Genomic DNA, 15,058 nt, shown 5'->3' with positions numbered 1-15,058 from the left:
ACAAAATTAACCAGCTGCTTCTAAATAAAAAGCAGTGTGAAACAACTGGCTGTTGCTCTTGTGCAATTCTTCCCTCTGTTGTCAAGCTGTGCAACTACATCCCTAGCAGTAATGCACAATGAACCTTGTAAATATATTTAATAGTTCTTTTTCAAAGACATTCCCTAGGGTTGGGTTTTTTTGTATTTTAAAAAAACTGTAGAAAAAACTTAAGGAAAAAAATAAAAGACAAAAAAAGTATCATGGATAAGTGTATGAGCAATTTGTCTATTGTTCAGTGTTCATTCCAAATTAACTCATCTACAGAAGATACTCTCCCAATTCAAAATGTCCTCTTCAGAACTCCACAGAAAGGATGTGAACCTTGCCTTTGGTAAAGTAGGGAGAAATAGAAGGCAACACAATTATTTTTTTTTAAATTATACCATACTTTCCCAGCACTGGGGAAGGAAAATTTAGAAGACAGTCCCAACCTGCCCCTGAGCCCAAAATACTATTTTTCCATTTGAGAGTTTAGAAATGTTTGTACTTTCCAGAATACGTAAGAGAATTCATCAGTTGCCTGAAAAGTGTGGTTTACAACACAAATGGCAGTAAGATGGCCACTAAAATCTATTTCCTCTGCATTTGGATTTACAAATGCAATCCCAAAGTCTGCTTTTATGTGATCAAACTATTACAAAGTCTTTTACTATACTAAGCACAGAGATAATTTGCTATTGCTGCAAATCACTTCTCAGATTAATGCAACTTGTTTACAGGCCAATTACATTGCCTCCCAGCTGGACAGTATGAGAATGCCCAGTTTTTGTTTTGTTCTTTTAATGTTTGGCTGAGCAGACAAGCAAGCATTCTTTCAAAACCAACTCGTGAATTACAAGTAGGAAATTGATACCGGTATTTCAGATTGACTCTGAACTAGATAAAAAGATAACATATGAAAATAATCAAATATAAAGACAGAATAAATTTTTGGGAAAGTAAGTTCTGAAGAACCTTAATAGTATGTTGTTTCACATATCTGTTACTTAGTATGTCCCAAATAGTTAAACCAAAATAACAAAACTGCTTTCTGAAGCATGTAACAGACATACATTGTATGGTCTGTTAATTGGCCCTTCTTTCAGTTATGAATAAGCTGCTACATGCAGTTGCCATTCCTTTTCAGAAATTAGAAAAGGAAGAAAGTATCCTTAACAATATACAGGTATTAAGTGCTTTCACCTCTTGCCATTATTAAAATGGTCAGAAGATATCATTTTATTTAATTTAAAACTGATTAGCAGCTGGGGAACCGTATCCCCATACTTCTTTTCTTTTTCAACAGACACTAAAGTTAACTACAAAATCAGATCAACCTCTATGAAAAAAAAATCAAGCACTATGTCTTGGTTGCTCATATTCACATCTTCCTGTTAAAGTGGCTCCGTGCCATTGCAAGGTGATAAGTCACATTTACAAAGACAAAGCCATCCAATAAAAAAAAGGAGGTAACATCTCGTTTTGAAAGTCTCTGCTGCACTGGTGCTGTATGCCCCTTTAGATCAATCACACCTGTTAATACCTTAGGCTCTTTCTTTGTCTTTAAGTTAAAAACCTCATATGAATGGCTTTTAGAAAATCTGGATTGCGTTGTGATTAAAAATACTGGTTGCATTCAAAATATGTGAGGAAATTAAGAAACAAGGGATCTAAAAGACCTATTTTTACAGGTCAAGCTTTCACTTTCAAACAAAAAAAATACCTTCTATTCACAGAAATATAAGAAATAAAACATTTAGACAATACAGAAGTTGTCTTTAAAATTTCCCTGTACTTGTGATCAACAGAGGCACTGATCAATTGGAAAAGTACTGTGGGTGAGGCCTCAGAGACACACCTCAGAGAAGCACCCAGCATGGAAGACAACAATGCATCCTACCAGAATAACACGCAAGGTAGTTCCTTTAGCTAGCAAACAACCAGGAGATATCCATGGATCTGATTTAACAGCTCTTCAGTAAAAAAAAAAATAAAAATCCACTGATACTTTAAAAGATATATTGAAACATTTAGTAGCCAACACCTTTCGCAGAATTATTTCTTGAAAATTGTAATTGAAATGTAACCCTCCAACAACCACAGCGAACAAATGCATGCAATTAGCTCGGCACATTTCTGGCAAATAAACAACAAGAAAGAGAAAGATTTAAAAAAATCTCATAATAAGATATAGCAAACCTCACGTTTTTAATTGATCCAGATTGCCTTAATATCAAGTATAAGAACTGTAATTGTTTTGGTGAGGCTGCTGAGCGCAGTAAGCCCCATGGCTAAAGCTTGCACATGAGCTGGGTGACGCACAGGAACAGACAAATATAACTTGAACCTCACACAAAACTGAGCGTCACCTTCAGCAAAGAAAGGCTGCACAATTTAACCTATCCACATCACATTCAACAATTTGTTTCTTTCATTAAAGACTGCTGTACACGTAGGAGTTGAACAACTGAATACACTTACAATGTTACCAAGATGGATAAATCTGGGATCAAACTACCATACGAGTAGGATTCTCCCAATGACCTGATAGAGAAATCGTAGCAGGTTCAGGTGGTCTACTCACTGCCACACTGATTCTAGAACACCAACTGTGAGGTCAATCACAGAATTTGACTAACAGCCCTGAGTTTACTCACGTATTATCTAGTCAAAGCAAAAATGTTTGGTCAATTAAGTGAAAACAAATTTGGTATTCAAGCATCAAGACATTTGCTGAAAAGTATTGATTTGTTTTAAACATATAAGGATACACTGACCCGTATATAGGACCTACAGAAGTTTTTTGTAATCTTTCAAACATACACTAATGAACTTGATTTCCATTTTCTTTGCAAGGAAGGCCCACCTTGTACAACTCACCTTCCATTTATTTCATCCTTCCTTACCTGTACAATTCTATTTGTATTTCAAACTGCTGTTGAACATGAGGCTAATAATCAAAGAACTACCAAAAGTTTCTAGAACCTCTTCTTCAAATGAAATTGAAATTAAGTTAGCAAAAGCACCCTGCCCCACCTCCCTGAATTTAAGCAATGCGTTTATCATGGGCTGTTCATGCCTATTTCTCATGAAAAGCATGGAGCTCCTATTTTTTGGCTGCTACCATTTGTATTAAATTGATGTTATTTTTCTTCCAGTGCCTATTGAATTACTTTATTTGCCCTCAAGTGATAGGCATCACTACCTATTTGATTACATCATCACAAAAAATGCAAAATTGTTCAAAAAGCCCACCAGCTATTCAAAATAGATTTAACATTTATTTCAAATTCATAAAACTTCCATAAGGCAGCCTTCACAATGCCCTTGAAACCATTATTTGGTTCCTACAGTTCTCAGTGTTTGGACACATTTTCTGAGTCAGGCTGTTTTCTTTCCCAGCATGGTTCCATTACTTCAGCTTATGGTCCCGCTCTAAAACAGTTCCATTTCCCTCCCCAATATTTACATCATTCCAGTATTATCAGAATGACAGAAACTCAGATTAGCTATTGCTTCATAAAGGTGTACTTTATCTTTCCTAAGAAATCAGACTCTTGAGACTCCTCCTCTGAATTCCTTCCAATTTAATCAATCGCCTGCTAATATTATACCCAGAAAAGTATGCAATGCCTCAGTCTGACAGAGGCCACGATTAACCCGCAGCAGCACTAATTCTCCAGATCTATCGCTTTTCAGTCCGACAGATTTGACACATCTGTACCTCGCAGTACTTTCTTCTGCTACATAATTTCAGCTTGCTTTCTTCCTAATAAGTTCACACAATGTCCATGTTTGTATGTCACAGTGAGTTCTATGATTTGGGCTCAGTTTGTATCATTCAATAAAACTAATCTAAGAAATTCTCCTATTTGTACTTTTACTCCTCCTAAGCTTCCTCATATACTATATGGATATAGCATTTATACATTTCACAAGTATAACATAAGAAGTAGAGTTTGCAGCAATATGAAGTATCACTAAACTTATTATTTAGTGACAGTAGCCAAATAAAAAAATCTGAATAGTTTCAGGAGTTACTCATCGTATCTGTTACGTTCTGGATTAATGATTATACACTAATTCTAACAGCAAACTGAGTAAGTCTTCCAGCTCAGTTAATTCTTTTATGATGCACAGATTATTGTTTCCCAAGAAAGCAGCCTCCTATCCCAGAGCTTCTCATCCTTATAGGGAAAAATTTTGCATAGGATACAGTCTTATGTACCTGCCCCTTAATCTGGTCTGTTAATGGAAAATTATAGTTAAGACGTTAAAGAAAGCACGTTAAAATATTTCAAATTAATGATGGTATTTGTCTTGCAGCTTTTGGAAGCAGGCTTTCAACTCACCCCATAGAGGAAAGGAAGACAATTATAGCAGATTTGCAAAGCTTACACACTGCTTCCCACCTAAACCCCTTTTGATTTCTACCATGCTCTCCATCATCTCTGCATAATACAAGATCTGCTGTGTAAAATCATTTTATGATAGGTATTCCTTCTAACAAGTTTAAAGTAACATTGAGACACTTGTAGTGCTATTGTTAAAAACAATGATTGCACCTTGAAATTAATGGATGGGTTCCAATCCCAGACCTATTGTTTCAGGCTCTACAATATCAATTTTATCACAGCCTGCCTGAGGCTCTCCTTTCTTTGCAATCCCTATGGGCAAGAATAATAGTTTTTATCAGAGTTGACAATCTAAAGAACAGGGAGTCCTGTGCTAGTCACAGGGCATCTGTATCTGCTTTACTGAAAAACATGGTAGATAACCTAAATTTTTGAAAGAAGCATATAATAGCATTATTATTATTAGAACGAGCATGTTACTGTAAAAGTGAAGAGGACCATGCCTTCAAACAGTTTCTGGTTTTCTTTTAAATATTTCACCAGCTAATAATTAAAGGACAAGCACTTACAGATGCAGAGGAATTAGTAATGGAACTTAAGAATTACAAATGAGGTGCTTTCTAGTCAATATTGAGAATCTCAGTTTTTCATTTTTCAACTAGCCAAGTCACTACCTTCCCCCTGTGGTTTAAGGGCAGAACTGCAGAGTCTGTTCAACGCTTAACTCTTGCACTGACAGTGATGATTAGGACTCTCACATGTCTCTTCTGAAAACCACCCTTTCAGCACACCTTAAGTTAGCTGCTTTTTGCTTTTTTTACTTCAGGAGGTTTATTTACCATCCACATTTGTCCTGACAGCAAGTCTTCAGTGGCTAGCAAACTGCTTTCACTACTTAGACTTACAAGGTTTCACTTCTGAAGTATTCTCCATTTCAAATTAGCAGCTCCTGAAATCTCTCACAAAATCTGGTTCTCTCACACAGCAACTCAAAAATCCAAGAGATAAATGCTGAAGAGCCCACTTATCTGCCCTGCAGGCCTCCACTGCTATTTCTGTGGCTCAGTTAAACATTAAAAACCATAACTTGCATAGAGCAACTAATTTTAAAAAGTATTACACAGCACCCCAAGTATACTACTATATAATTAACCTCGACTATATCATTTAAGAGGTTACACACTAAATAGCTCTTTCCAGCTACTGAAAGAGACAGGCCTAATAAAGGCTTAACAGGCTCGCAGATGTCCACTAATTCCAACAAATAACACAAAAAGCTTCATCACCTTCTTGCCAATTTAGTTTCCCCAAATGCCTTTATTTATATCAAAAGTGGATTTACCAACTTATGAGAAGTATATAGCTTGGAAGGATGAGAGACAACAGAGTAACGTCTAGACATTACATTCAAGAGAAGTTTTCTAAAACCAGGTGACATCTGTCCTGCATGATTATACTACCTTCGGAGCAATAGCTAAGGCAGGGGGTGGAATAAATAAAAAATAAGAACACAGGCTATTTGTTATAACACCTTACAAACTAGCTCAAGTATTCCTTTTTCCAAGTATTTTTAGTTTATAGTTTACAAATTGGTATACAAACATCTGCTAAGACATACAGTATCTTAAAGTAAGGGAAGACATCAAGCCCCACAATCAAATGCACACTTTATGATTTCACACCTCCATTATCAAAGGGGAGGCCTAGCTCTTTATTCTTCATTGGATATTTCATAGCTAAGAAAAATGTTGAATTTTAGAATTAAAAACATTAACTGATTATAAGCAAAATAGACCTTGAACTACAATCCTGCTTTCAGTAACCTACACTGTCTCATAATCTGTATGTACATTTTTTCAAATATGTCACGTATGAAAAAAACATGGTACACACTTAAGACAGAGGAAGAGGTTTCAGGTATTCTTGAGAAACTATGACACAGCTATTTTCAATTCCTGGGCAACGATATATCTTGCATTAAAAATAGTATGATTTTCCTCTGTCTCAGTTCAATTACTAAAAACCAGGCAGGGGTTACTACCAGTTTCAAAATTGCCTAATTATCCAGTGCAATCCAATCTATGTTTTCAGAATAGTCTCTATGGTCGCAATAGTTCCTTTCTTCATTGGGGGATGAAATTGGTTCACGTGCTCTGAATAACCTAATCACTGCTGCCAATACAGTAACAAATGAAGGGAAAAACCTGCCTTATGAGCTAGAAAAATATTTACAGGCCACACTACTGTAGCAAGAAGCCTTTTAGAGCTATTTTGTAGTATCAGGCAGAAAATAAAGCAAACCCAAATATATATACCTAAAAAAAGGCTCACAACAGTAATTAGGTTAGTAAGATACCTTTACACAATCCTATAATGAAATTTTCAAGAAAGATGGCTTGGGGTAAAATGAAGTCCAAACACCTAATGCTAAAATACTGAGCAGATAAACAAAGAACGTAAGAGACATCCACAACAGTGTGATCATCACCAAAAAGAAGAGGCAGCAAAATCAGCCAGAAATATTAAATAAAAACATACAGTCTACTGTCATGCTAATGCTGTAAGTATTTACACATCAAAAAGGTATCATTCTATTTCTTGAAATGTAAAGGTTTCCTAGTCTGCATTCTTCTATGTAATGAAGCCAACAGCAAAACAACCCTAAAATTTGTTAGCACTAGCTACCCAAATCCAAAATTAATTTTAACATTAAATACACGTATCTGTTCATTCAGATGTAAAAATGCAGAAGTATACTAGCACAGTTTATTCTGACAATATTAGAAACTAAGTAAGCCTTAATTCAAAACAATTATTTCACAATTAAAACATCCATCTAAGACGACCCACTAAACACAATTAAACAAAAAGGCCTTAGAAAATTACGCTTCTAAATCGTTAAGCTTTACATCAGCAATCTTACAATAAACAGGCCCTGAACACATACCGTCAGGATTTTTTGGATACATTTCTTTCATTAATCTCCCTTATTAGCAGCAGCAGCATCACTCACTCTTCTGTTCTTTTCCTCCTAAAATACATTCCCCAAGAGTCCTTTCAATGCAATTTTATCAGCATTTCTGAGAGGTCTCTCAGCCACATCCCTACGCACAAGAGGCAGCAGGAACCTCCGCATTTGTAACAATCTATGGCTGCAAAGGAGGGTGGTAGGCAAAGCAACTGTATCATAACCAAAATGCTGAGTTCTATTATCTACTGCACCACACGTACACACATACTGCATCAACAGCCTCAATTCATAACAGCAATCACAATAATGATACATAAAATCTACAGAAAAAGCATGCATTACTCACTGGATTTTATTCTTTAGCTTCTTCAGCATCTAATTCTTTACGCTTTACAATGTAGTAGGTATGAAATGAAACATTTTCCCTCTATTCCACTGATGCCGCTGTTTGAATACCATTAGATACCAAGGACAATAGGCAGGATCAGCTCGAACATTAAGAGCAAATATTTAATGGAAGACTGGTTACCCCCGTCTCTCCCTTTCACATCTCTGCCTCATGTATCCAGGCACGGGTGGTACTGGCTCCCTTGAGAGGCTGTAGCTTGCAGCTGAGGCACAAACTAAAACATGGCATGGATGTCAAGGAGCTGATGTCACAAACCCAAGTATTTCTCTGATAAAACCGGCAATTCCATTAGGGAAGTCCTACTAATCGACAGAAATTGTTCAGCTGGACATGCTTTGTTATACAATGCGCTGCAGCACCAAGAGTGATAAATCAGATCAAGATCTGTCAGTGTAAATAAGCTGAGGCGACAATAACTAAGTTTATAAAACTGCCAATCAGATACCACGCTTTGTATCAGCGTATCAGGAAGGCTGTCACTTAAAAGCACAGAAGAGAGATACACACCTAAACATTTCAGAAAACACCTTGTTTAATACCAATTCCAAAAGAATAGTTAATCTGCTAAAAAAGTAAAAATATGTTTTAAATATAAAAGACTGGCCTGAAAGTCTGTCACCTTTATCAGGAAACATTGCGATAAAGTACCCAGGGCTCCAGGCCAGCAGATGCTAGAAACGCCTCCGAGAGGTCACATTCAGTGTCTGGGAATAGATGCAGGATGTTTTAGAAATCCTGCCACCTCACCCACACAACAGTGCTGCCACCCCACCCTCTGGGGACGGGCTGTCTCGCTGAAGGTAAAAGTTACCCTTTCTGCAAAAGCAGATGCACATTTATAGTGGGAGCTGGGTCTGGGGCAAAAGAAACCCACCAAAAAGTGCAAGAATTCAGAAGCAAAAGGAATACAGACAGTACAGGTTCAGATGCTGGAGACTGCAATTTCTATCTTGCAGACAGCATCGCATCAATATAAGAAGGTAGGTTCTTCAAGCACAGAAAAAGCCCCCAACTTTTCTTAAGGAATGCAAATAGAAATCAAATATTAGTCACGTGGTTTATTCCATTAATGGATTACATGCATTTATTTCAAGCTTTGTTGGCTGGTACAATCTCAAAACCATATCAGTTTCACAAAGGTCCAGGGCAGCTAGCAATTACATTATTAGATTTCAACATAAATGCAAAACATTCAGTATGCATTTTTGCACATTCTTCCAAAACATCATGTTTTTGAAGAAAGTGGGAAGAAAAACCTACAATTCTACAAGAACTCACCACTAAATATTTGCAATTCAGAAGATCACATACTATTAGAAATAGTCACTCCATGACCTAATATGAACAAGTCTGACCAATGAAATTATTTAGCAACTGAAACACAAGTTATTTAGCAAGTCAATAGTTTTGTTTAAAAATTCCATTTTAAACTGTCTGCAGTTCTGTAACAAACCAGGGGTCCACACTTAAGAGACTGCTAATTCAAGTAGAGGCCCATTTTGGACAGAGCAACTAGTTAATTGTTTGTCTCTGGAAATAACTTGAGGCAAACTCATAAGCTCCTTTATACTGTAAGCATGATGCTCTAGAAAAGTGAATTTATAATATTCTTATTTCTTAAAAGGATCTCCTATGAGTGTAACTCTGTGATAAAGTCACATGAAATAAAACAAGAATTTGAAACATACTGAATCTTTTCTGAACAAAAGGACAATACTTCAGTCCTGTCAAAATAAACAGTCCTTTAAATAAACTTATCACCACCATCAATAACATTTCCATGCAGTCTAAGTGCAACGCAGTTTGTTGCATGCCTTTAGCTAACACACAATAATGCTGAATGCATTAGTTTATGTTAAATTAGCACCAATGCATTTAATAAGTCTGTTGTAAAACAATTTGAAAATAGTTACAACTAGGCCACAATACCAGATTTCCATGCAGGCCTCATGGATGCAAAGAGGTAATATGCACCAAATTAATTCATTAAATTACAAGAAACCTGACCACAAATCACTTCCCAAGCACATCCTACTGAACAGGCTTTTTAAACAATCCAAGTATGATTCAACATGACCTGTAAAACCATGTAGGGAGAAATACCCTACAGACAGAATAACCAGGTCATCTGAGCCACACTAATCTATGTGCTTCTGTACTTTATCTCATGGCTTGAGATAACTAAAACATCTAACAAATTAACACAAAAAAACTTTTGTACTAAAATATCTACACTTTTAATGAGATCATTAAACTGCAGTGAACTTTGTTATGCCACATATTTGAAGAGATACCCCTTTAAGCAACAGTCTCTTCTCCCCTCCAGTTAGCTTACTTTTCTTGATAGTATTTCACATTAGTTTGCTTTGTGTTTTCACACAAAGGGCAAATATTTCTATTTGGGACTAGCACCAGCCTAGGTTGGTACAACACAAGTATTTCCTCCTTCCCTCTTTAACAGCTAGAGGAAAGGAAGCAGAGCTAGAGTCTGCTGGTTCTTTCAGTTCTTACATTGGGAAGGCAGAGCAGCACAGATGCCCATATGAGTTCACTCCCTCAATTCTCATCCAACAAGTTAGAAGCAAGATAGCTGTTTCACAGAACACGGTCTGAAGACTTATGATGGATTATTAACACTTATATTTACCTTTGGCAAAACCCGCCCTGGCAGAACACTACGCGCATTCTAAGGGCAACTAATCCCCAAATCCATCACCTTTTTTACCGCAATTCTCACAAAAGTCAAAGGCACACAAGACATTGAACTACCCAAACATCCTCAAGCATCATTACTACGATAAGATTTGGGAACAGTAACAAGATACAGGAAAAACCAAAACTTTTGCTGTTGCTAACAATATTTTCTGTAGATACAGAGGTTCAATTTTTGCCTGCCAACGCAAACCTGACACCTTTCCAGGGAAAAGATTCAGTTTAGGACATAACACCTTCTATAACTCAGGTCCTCGAATAAAGCAGTGTTCCTTGTATACAATTCACATCAAGAAAATATTTAAACCTACAGAACTAAAACCACTCTTTCCAGAATGATCAAGAAAATTGAGCCTGAAAATATCTTCCCATGGATATTTTCAACCTATTAAGCTAAACTGAAAAGTGACAGCATAGTAAAACATTTTCAACATACTATTTTGTAGTAATCATTTTCAACATACAGTAAGATACAACTACAGTCTTCACTTGACTTTTAACTCGTGGACAAACAAGTATTGAAATTCAGTCTTATTTGCTTGCACATTTAATAAAAGCACTGTACATTATGTGATATAACAAGATGGACTGGTTGCCTATTTCCTTGTTGAAACTTCAGCAGAATTAGTAAGAATCATGTATGCTTCCTCTGGAAGTTTATCTACCTTTCACAGGAATTTTTTTAGAGATTAATAGCCTTTTTATTAAAAAAAATGAAAAAAGCTGTATCTCCGTTTTCTTCAGTACATCACTTCTTTTCCCTGAAAGTTAAGAATCCAGAAGAATCACAAAAGCAAAGGACCACATTCAAATAGGCATCTAAAATCCTGATCTCTTTTCTTCCCAATATATCAGCTACTGGAAACCAGTATTAATCCTCAGAAACATAAAAACAGTACTAAAGTGTTGACTTATGTAAATCCTCTGTTGACAAAATATCATTTTAAATCCTATTAAGAAACCACAAATCAGACATACATGTACGTAACACTAGCTTATGAAAAATCTTTCAGTATATTTCTTTTCCATGTAATTGAAAAAACTGAGCTAAAATTTGATAATATTTTAGTACTCACTATCTTCTCCTGGACAAGGCATGCCAGGTTTCTCTGGAATACTTGGGAAAACTGAAACAAAAACATAGATTTTTAAGTGAAGAGACTCTCAGTAGTACTTTGCCCTTGATTCTTGAATCTATTTACACAAAAACAGTTTCTGGAAGCCTTTAAGTTATTCCGCATGAGAAATAACAAGATATCTGGGTCCATTCTGGCAAGATCTTATACTTGACTACAGCATTAACAAATCTGTGCAGTTTAGAACTTGAAGCCCCCCCTCAAAGCGCACTGTACAGTTTCAGCTCTGGGCTGCACTCCTAAAAGAGTTTACAACATCAAACTATAAGGCACCAGCTACACAAAGAAGAATGTCATTAGACAGGCAAAGGAGTTGTTCCACTGTCACATTTAAGAGGCTATTAGGATTATCAACAAATGCATACAGGTTCTTGAACTGGGCAATACTTGCCATGAATAATCAGCCCTTCGTCTCTGTTTTGACAATACAAACGGAAGGCTTCCTCCAGTTCCATTTGAGATGAGATGGTACATGGGTCACCTAACAAAAAAGCAATACATAGGCAAATTTATGATTGAAAAATAAAGCGAAGAATTTCAGTTAGTCAGTAAGAAGCGTACCAGCCTCCAGGATTGGTTTTCTTTCAATCATTTGATATTAAGCTGCCATTTTATCAAGCCAGAATATAGCAAGACAATTTTTTTTCCTTCTAATTTTAGCAAAACTGAGTAGATAGAAATATATACTATATTGGTTTGCAAGGGGAAAACAAAATACAAGAGTGAACAGATATGCTTAAAGATCTTTAACACACAGCAGAAAAAAGCAAGATCACTTTCTAGTAACCTGAAAATTTAAGTTTAATTCAAAATTACTTTATCCTTTGTTAAATGGCCCATTATCTTACTACCTTAACTTCACTGACTACAGAACCATGATATGATAAATCAAGTCATGAAGGTACACACAGATTTGAGTTGAGTCTCTCTTCCTAGACTGACAGAAAAGCAATCTGTGATTAAAAAGTGCAAAATATAAGATACACAGACAAAAGTCACAAATGGGATATGAATTATGCCAACACTGATGTAGAAATATCATAAATGTAAAATTCATTTCCCTCTAAAAATCTCTAAAGTTTTCAGGGTTGGCCTGTATATTTTGAGGAAAATAGGTTAACATTTTTTAACTTAGATTTAGAAGAAAAGCAAACAGAAGGAAAAGAGTAATCATTAAACCTGCCTAGCCACAAAGAATCCTCTCTTTCAGAAAAAGATATGTTAAGCCTTAGTTTCTATGACTTTGTCTTCTATGCTAACACTCAGTAGTAGCAGATTCAGAGAAGTGCGCTTTTAAAAGTTCTCAAAAAGGCAGCATGCCAGCTACAATTTAAAGTATATTCTAAAAAGCCTAACTATTGAAATAGATAAAACAGAAAAACCCACCCACCCCAAATTACAAGATATTAGTCAGGATGAAATTCATAGGGAAAAGAATAAAATAAACAGAGACACAAGTATTACCACACACTAAGCCTGGGCTCAAGCACCATGCCTTATACACACCTCGTTACCATTTATCTGTGACATATACCATTAGTTTAATATTAGGAAAACATGCAGAAATGCAAGTATTCAGTCAGAGAAGACAAACATTTAAAATATTATTCTTGATAATTCTGAATCTTCTTGACTTCTTGTCAGATCTGATTAGCTTGTAGTGTGGCTGACAGAGTTCATACTCAGGAGTAGAAGTGTCAGCTCCAGCATTTTCTTGTCTGCTCATGCTCACATTAGCAGCATTACGTTGTGAGGGTTATTTTAGTTAAAACTAGATAATTAATCCATAAATCCACTTAACCAGGCACATGTAAACTGCAGTACGTCACAATACACTGAAAGCAAGCAAATGAGCGAGGGTGCCACTCTCAACCCCTGCAACTTTGTTGAACACCCACTCTTCCCTCAGCACACCCTGCCCACCGTATGTGACACATGACCATATGATATATGGGCCAAGTGATGACACCAGTTTCAATTTATATATTAAATAAAGTAAAGCTTAATTTCTTATTTTAAAAAAATATTCTTGTTTTTTTAAAAAGATGCACCCCAGGGTGCATTTACCCATCTTTGAAGACCATAGCTCTCAATGATCTATAAATACTGCAATAATGCATCATGAAAGACAAAAGAATTATTTGTACTGCAAATTAACAATCCATATTCCTTATATGTTTATGGGATTTTATTACAAGTGAGTTATTCATAGCCCAAGAATTTTTGGATCTTGTCAAAAACAGAAATACTAAAGAAGCCCAATGGAAAAAGTAATTTTCTTCAGCTCTTTGGTAGGCTTGCTTTATCCATTAAGCCATTGGCAATTGTTTGCTTTAAATTAGTTCAGAGAGAACATCTGTTTGTGCAATCAGTCAAATTAATGTAAATTACTTTTGGCAATAAACAGAAACAGTCACTCATATGCAGAAACAGGATAACTCATAAAACCTGTGAGGAATGAGGGCAGCCAAAACAGCAGATTAGTTGAAACTTAACAACTTAGAATGAGGAATTAGGAAGAGGGTTGTCAGGTAATCTTGATGTTCTGAGGCTCATTCCTCCAAGCTCCCTACTTTATGAACCATGGTATTTAGAAATGAAAAGTATGTCCACAATATGAAAAGTTTTTATACAAGTCTCCTTAGTGCCCCTTCTTTGTACCACAATGAACAATAAACCCAAGAATGCTTTAGTATTTCAGTACAATACCTTCATCATCGATCCACTTGAGGGTAATTGGCTGTTCCTGTTGTAAATTACACATCTCATGCACTTCATCACAAAGTTCATCATAGCTCATTGATGCATCCAAGTTTGTTATCAGGATGTCCCTGCATGAGATAAAATCACAAGCTTTTATCAAAAAAATATCTGCATTAGCCTGCATATGCCAACAATTCCATCTATGGACTCTAAGCTGAAAAATGACACTTACAGAATCATCATTCCTCATATAAAATGCTCCCCTTAATGCAAATTAGCCAGAAGCCAACAGGACTACATTTCACAGTGTTTAACTTCTTAAAAATACTTTAGTATGGAGGAATTAACTGTGTTAATGATCTGTCTTTAATGCATGTTTACTTGGGCAAGTCAGGTTCCCTTATTGTAACTCTCAGTGTTTGAAGTGTTGTAAAAAACAAAATATTTTGTAAGAATTAAGTTTTATCCTGGTACTTCTTCCATCAGGAAATAAGTAAAATCCCCTTAAAACATAGTTTTTTTCCCCTCACATCCACTACAGTGTTAAGAGAGAAAGCTTTGATGAGGTGAATTCTCAAAAGATAATTACAACAAAACTCAGATAAAATCTTACTCAAATTCTGTATTCTTGTGCTCTACCTTTATAGTGTTTTGAGAACATGAACCCAATATTGAACTCCACTCATGTAAACCATAGCATATGGTCAGGCATTTGTGAGAATAACTCCTGATATAACAAAAGCCCACATAG

General features: G+C 35.9%; 1 protein-coding gene across 4 annotated transcripts in view; it reads right to left on the bottom strand.

Annotated features, from left to right (window-relative positions):
• PRKCZ (protein kinase C zeta) overlaps positions 1–15,058 on the bottom strand; it is a 55,104-nt gene that overhangs the window by 36,641 nt on the left and 3,405 nt on the right. For 2 of the 4 annotated variants that reach the window (XM_074609644.1, XM_074609645.1), the window contains exons 3-5: positions 14,314–14,435; positions 11,996–12,085; positions 11,545–11,595 (exon numbers count right to left, since the gene is read on the bottom strand). In XM_074609644.1, coding sequence (XP_074465745.1) covers positions 11,545–11,595; positions 11,996–12,085; positions 14,314–14,435 — 263 coding nt within the window. Of the gene's footprint in view, positions 1–7,323; positions 7,561–7,693; positions 8,463–11,544; positions 11,596–11,995; positions 12,086–14,313; positions 14,436–15,058 lie in introns of those variants that run through there. The other 2 variants (XM_074609647.1, XM_074609646.1) reach the window with 2 other exon arrangements.

The sequence above is a fragment of the Larus michahellis genome, chromosome 16 (genome assembly GCF_964199755.1).
Source record: "Larus michahellis chromosome 16, bLarMic1.1, whole genome shotgun sequence".
NCBI lineage: Eukaryota > Metazoa > Chordata > Aves > Charadriiformes > Laridae > Larus > Larus michahellis.
The sequence above is the reverse complement of the archived record's forward strand: the minus strand, read 5'-3'. Positions and strand labels throughout refer to the sequence as shown.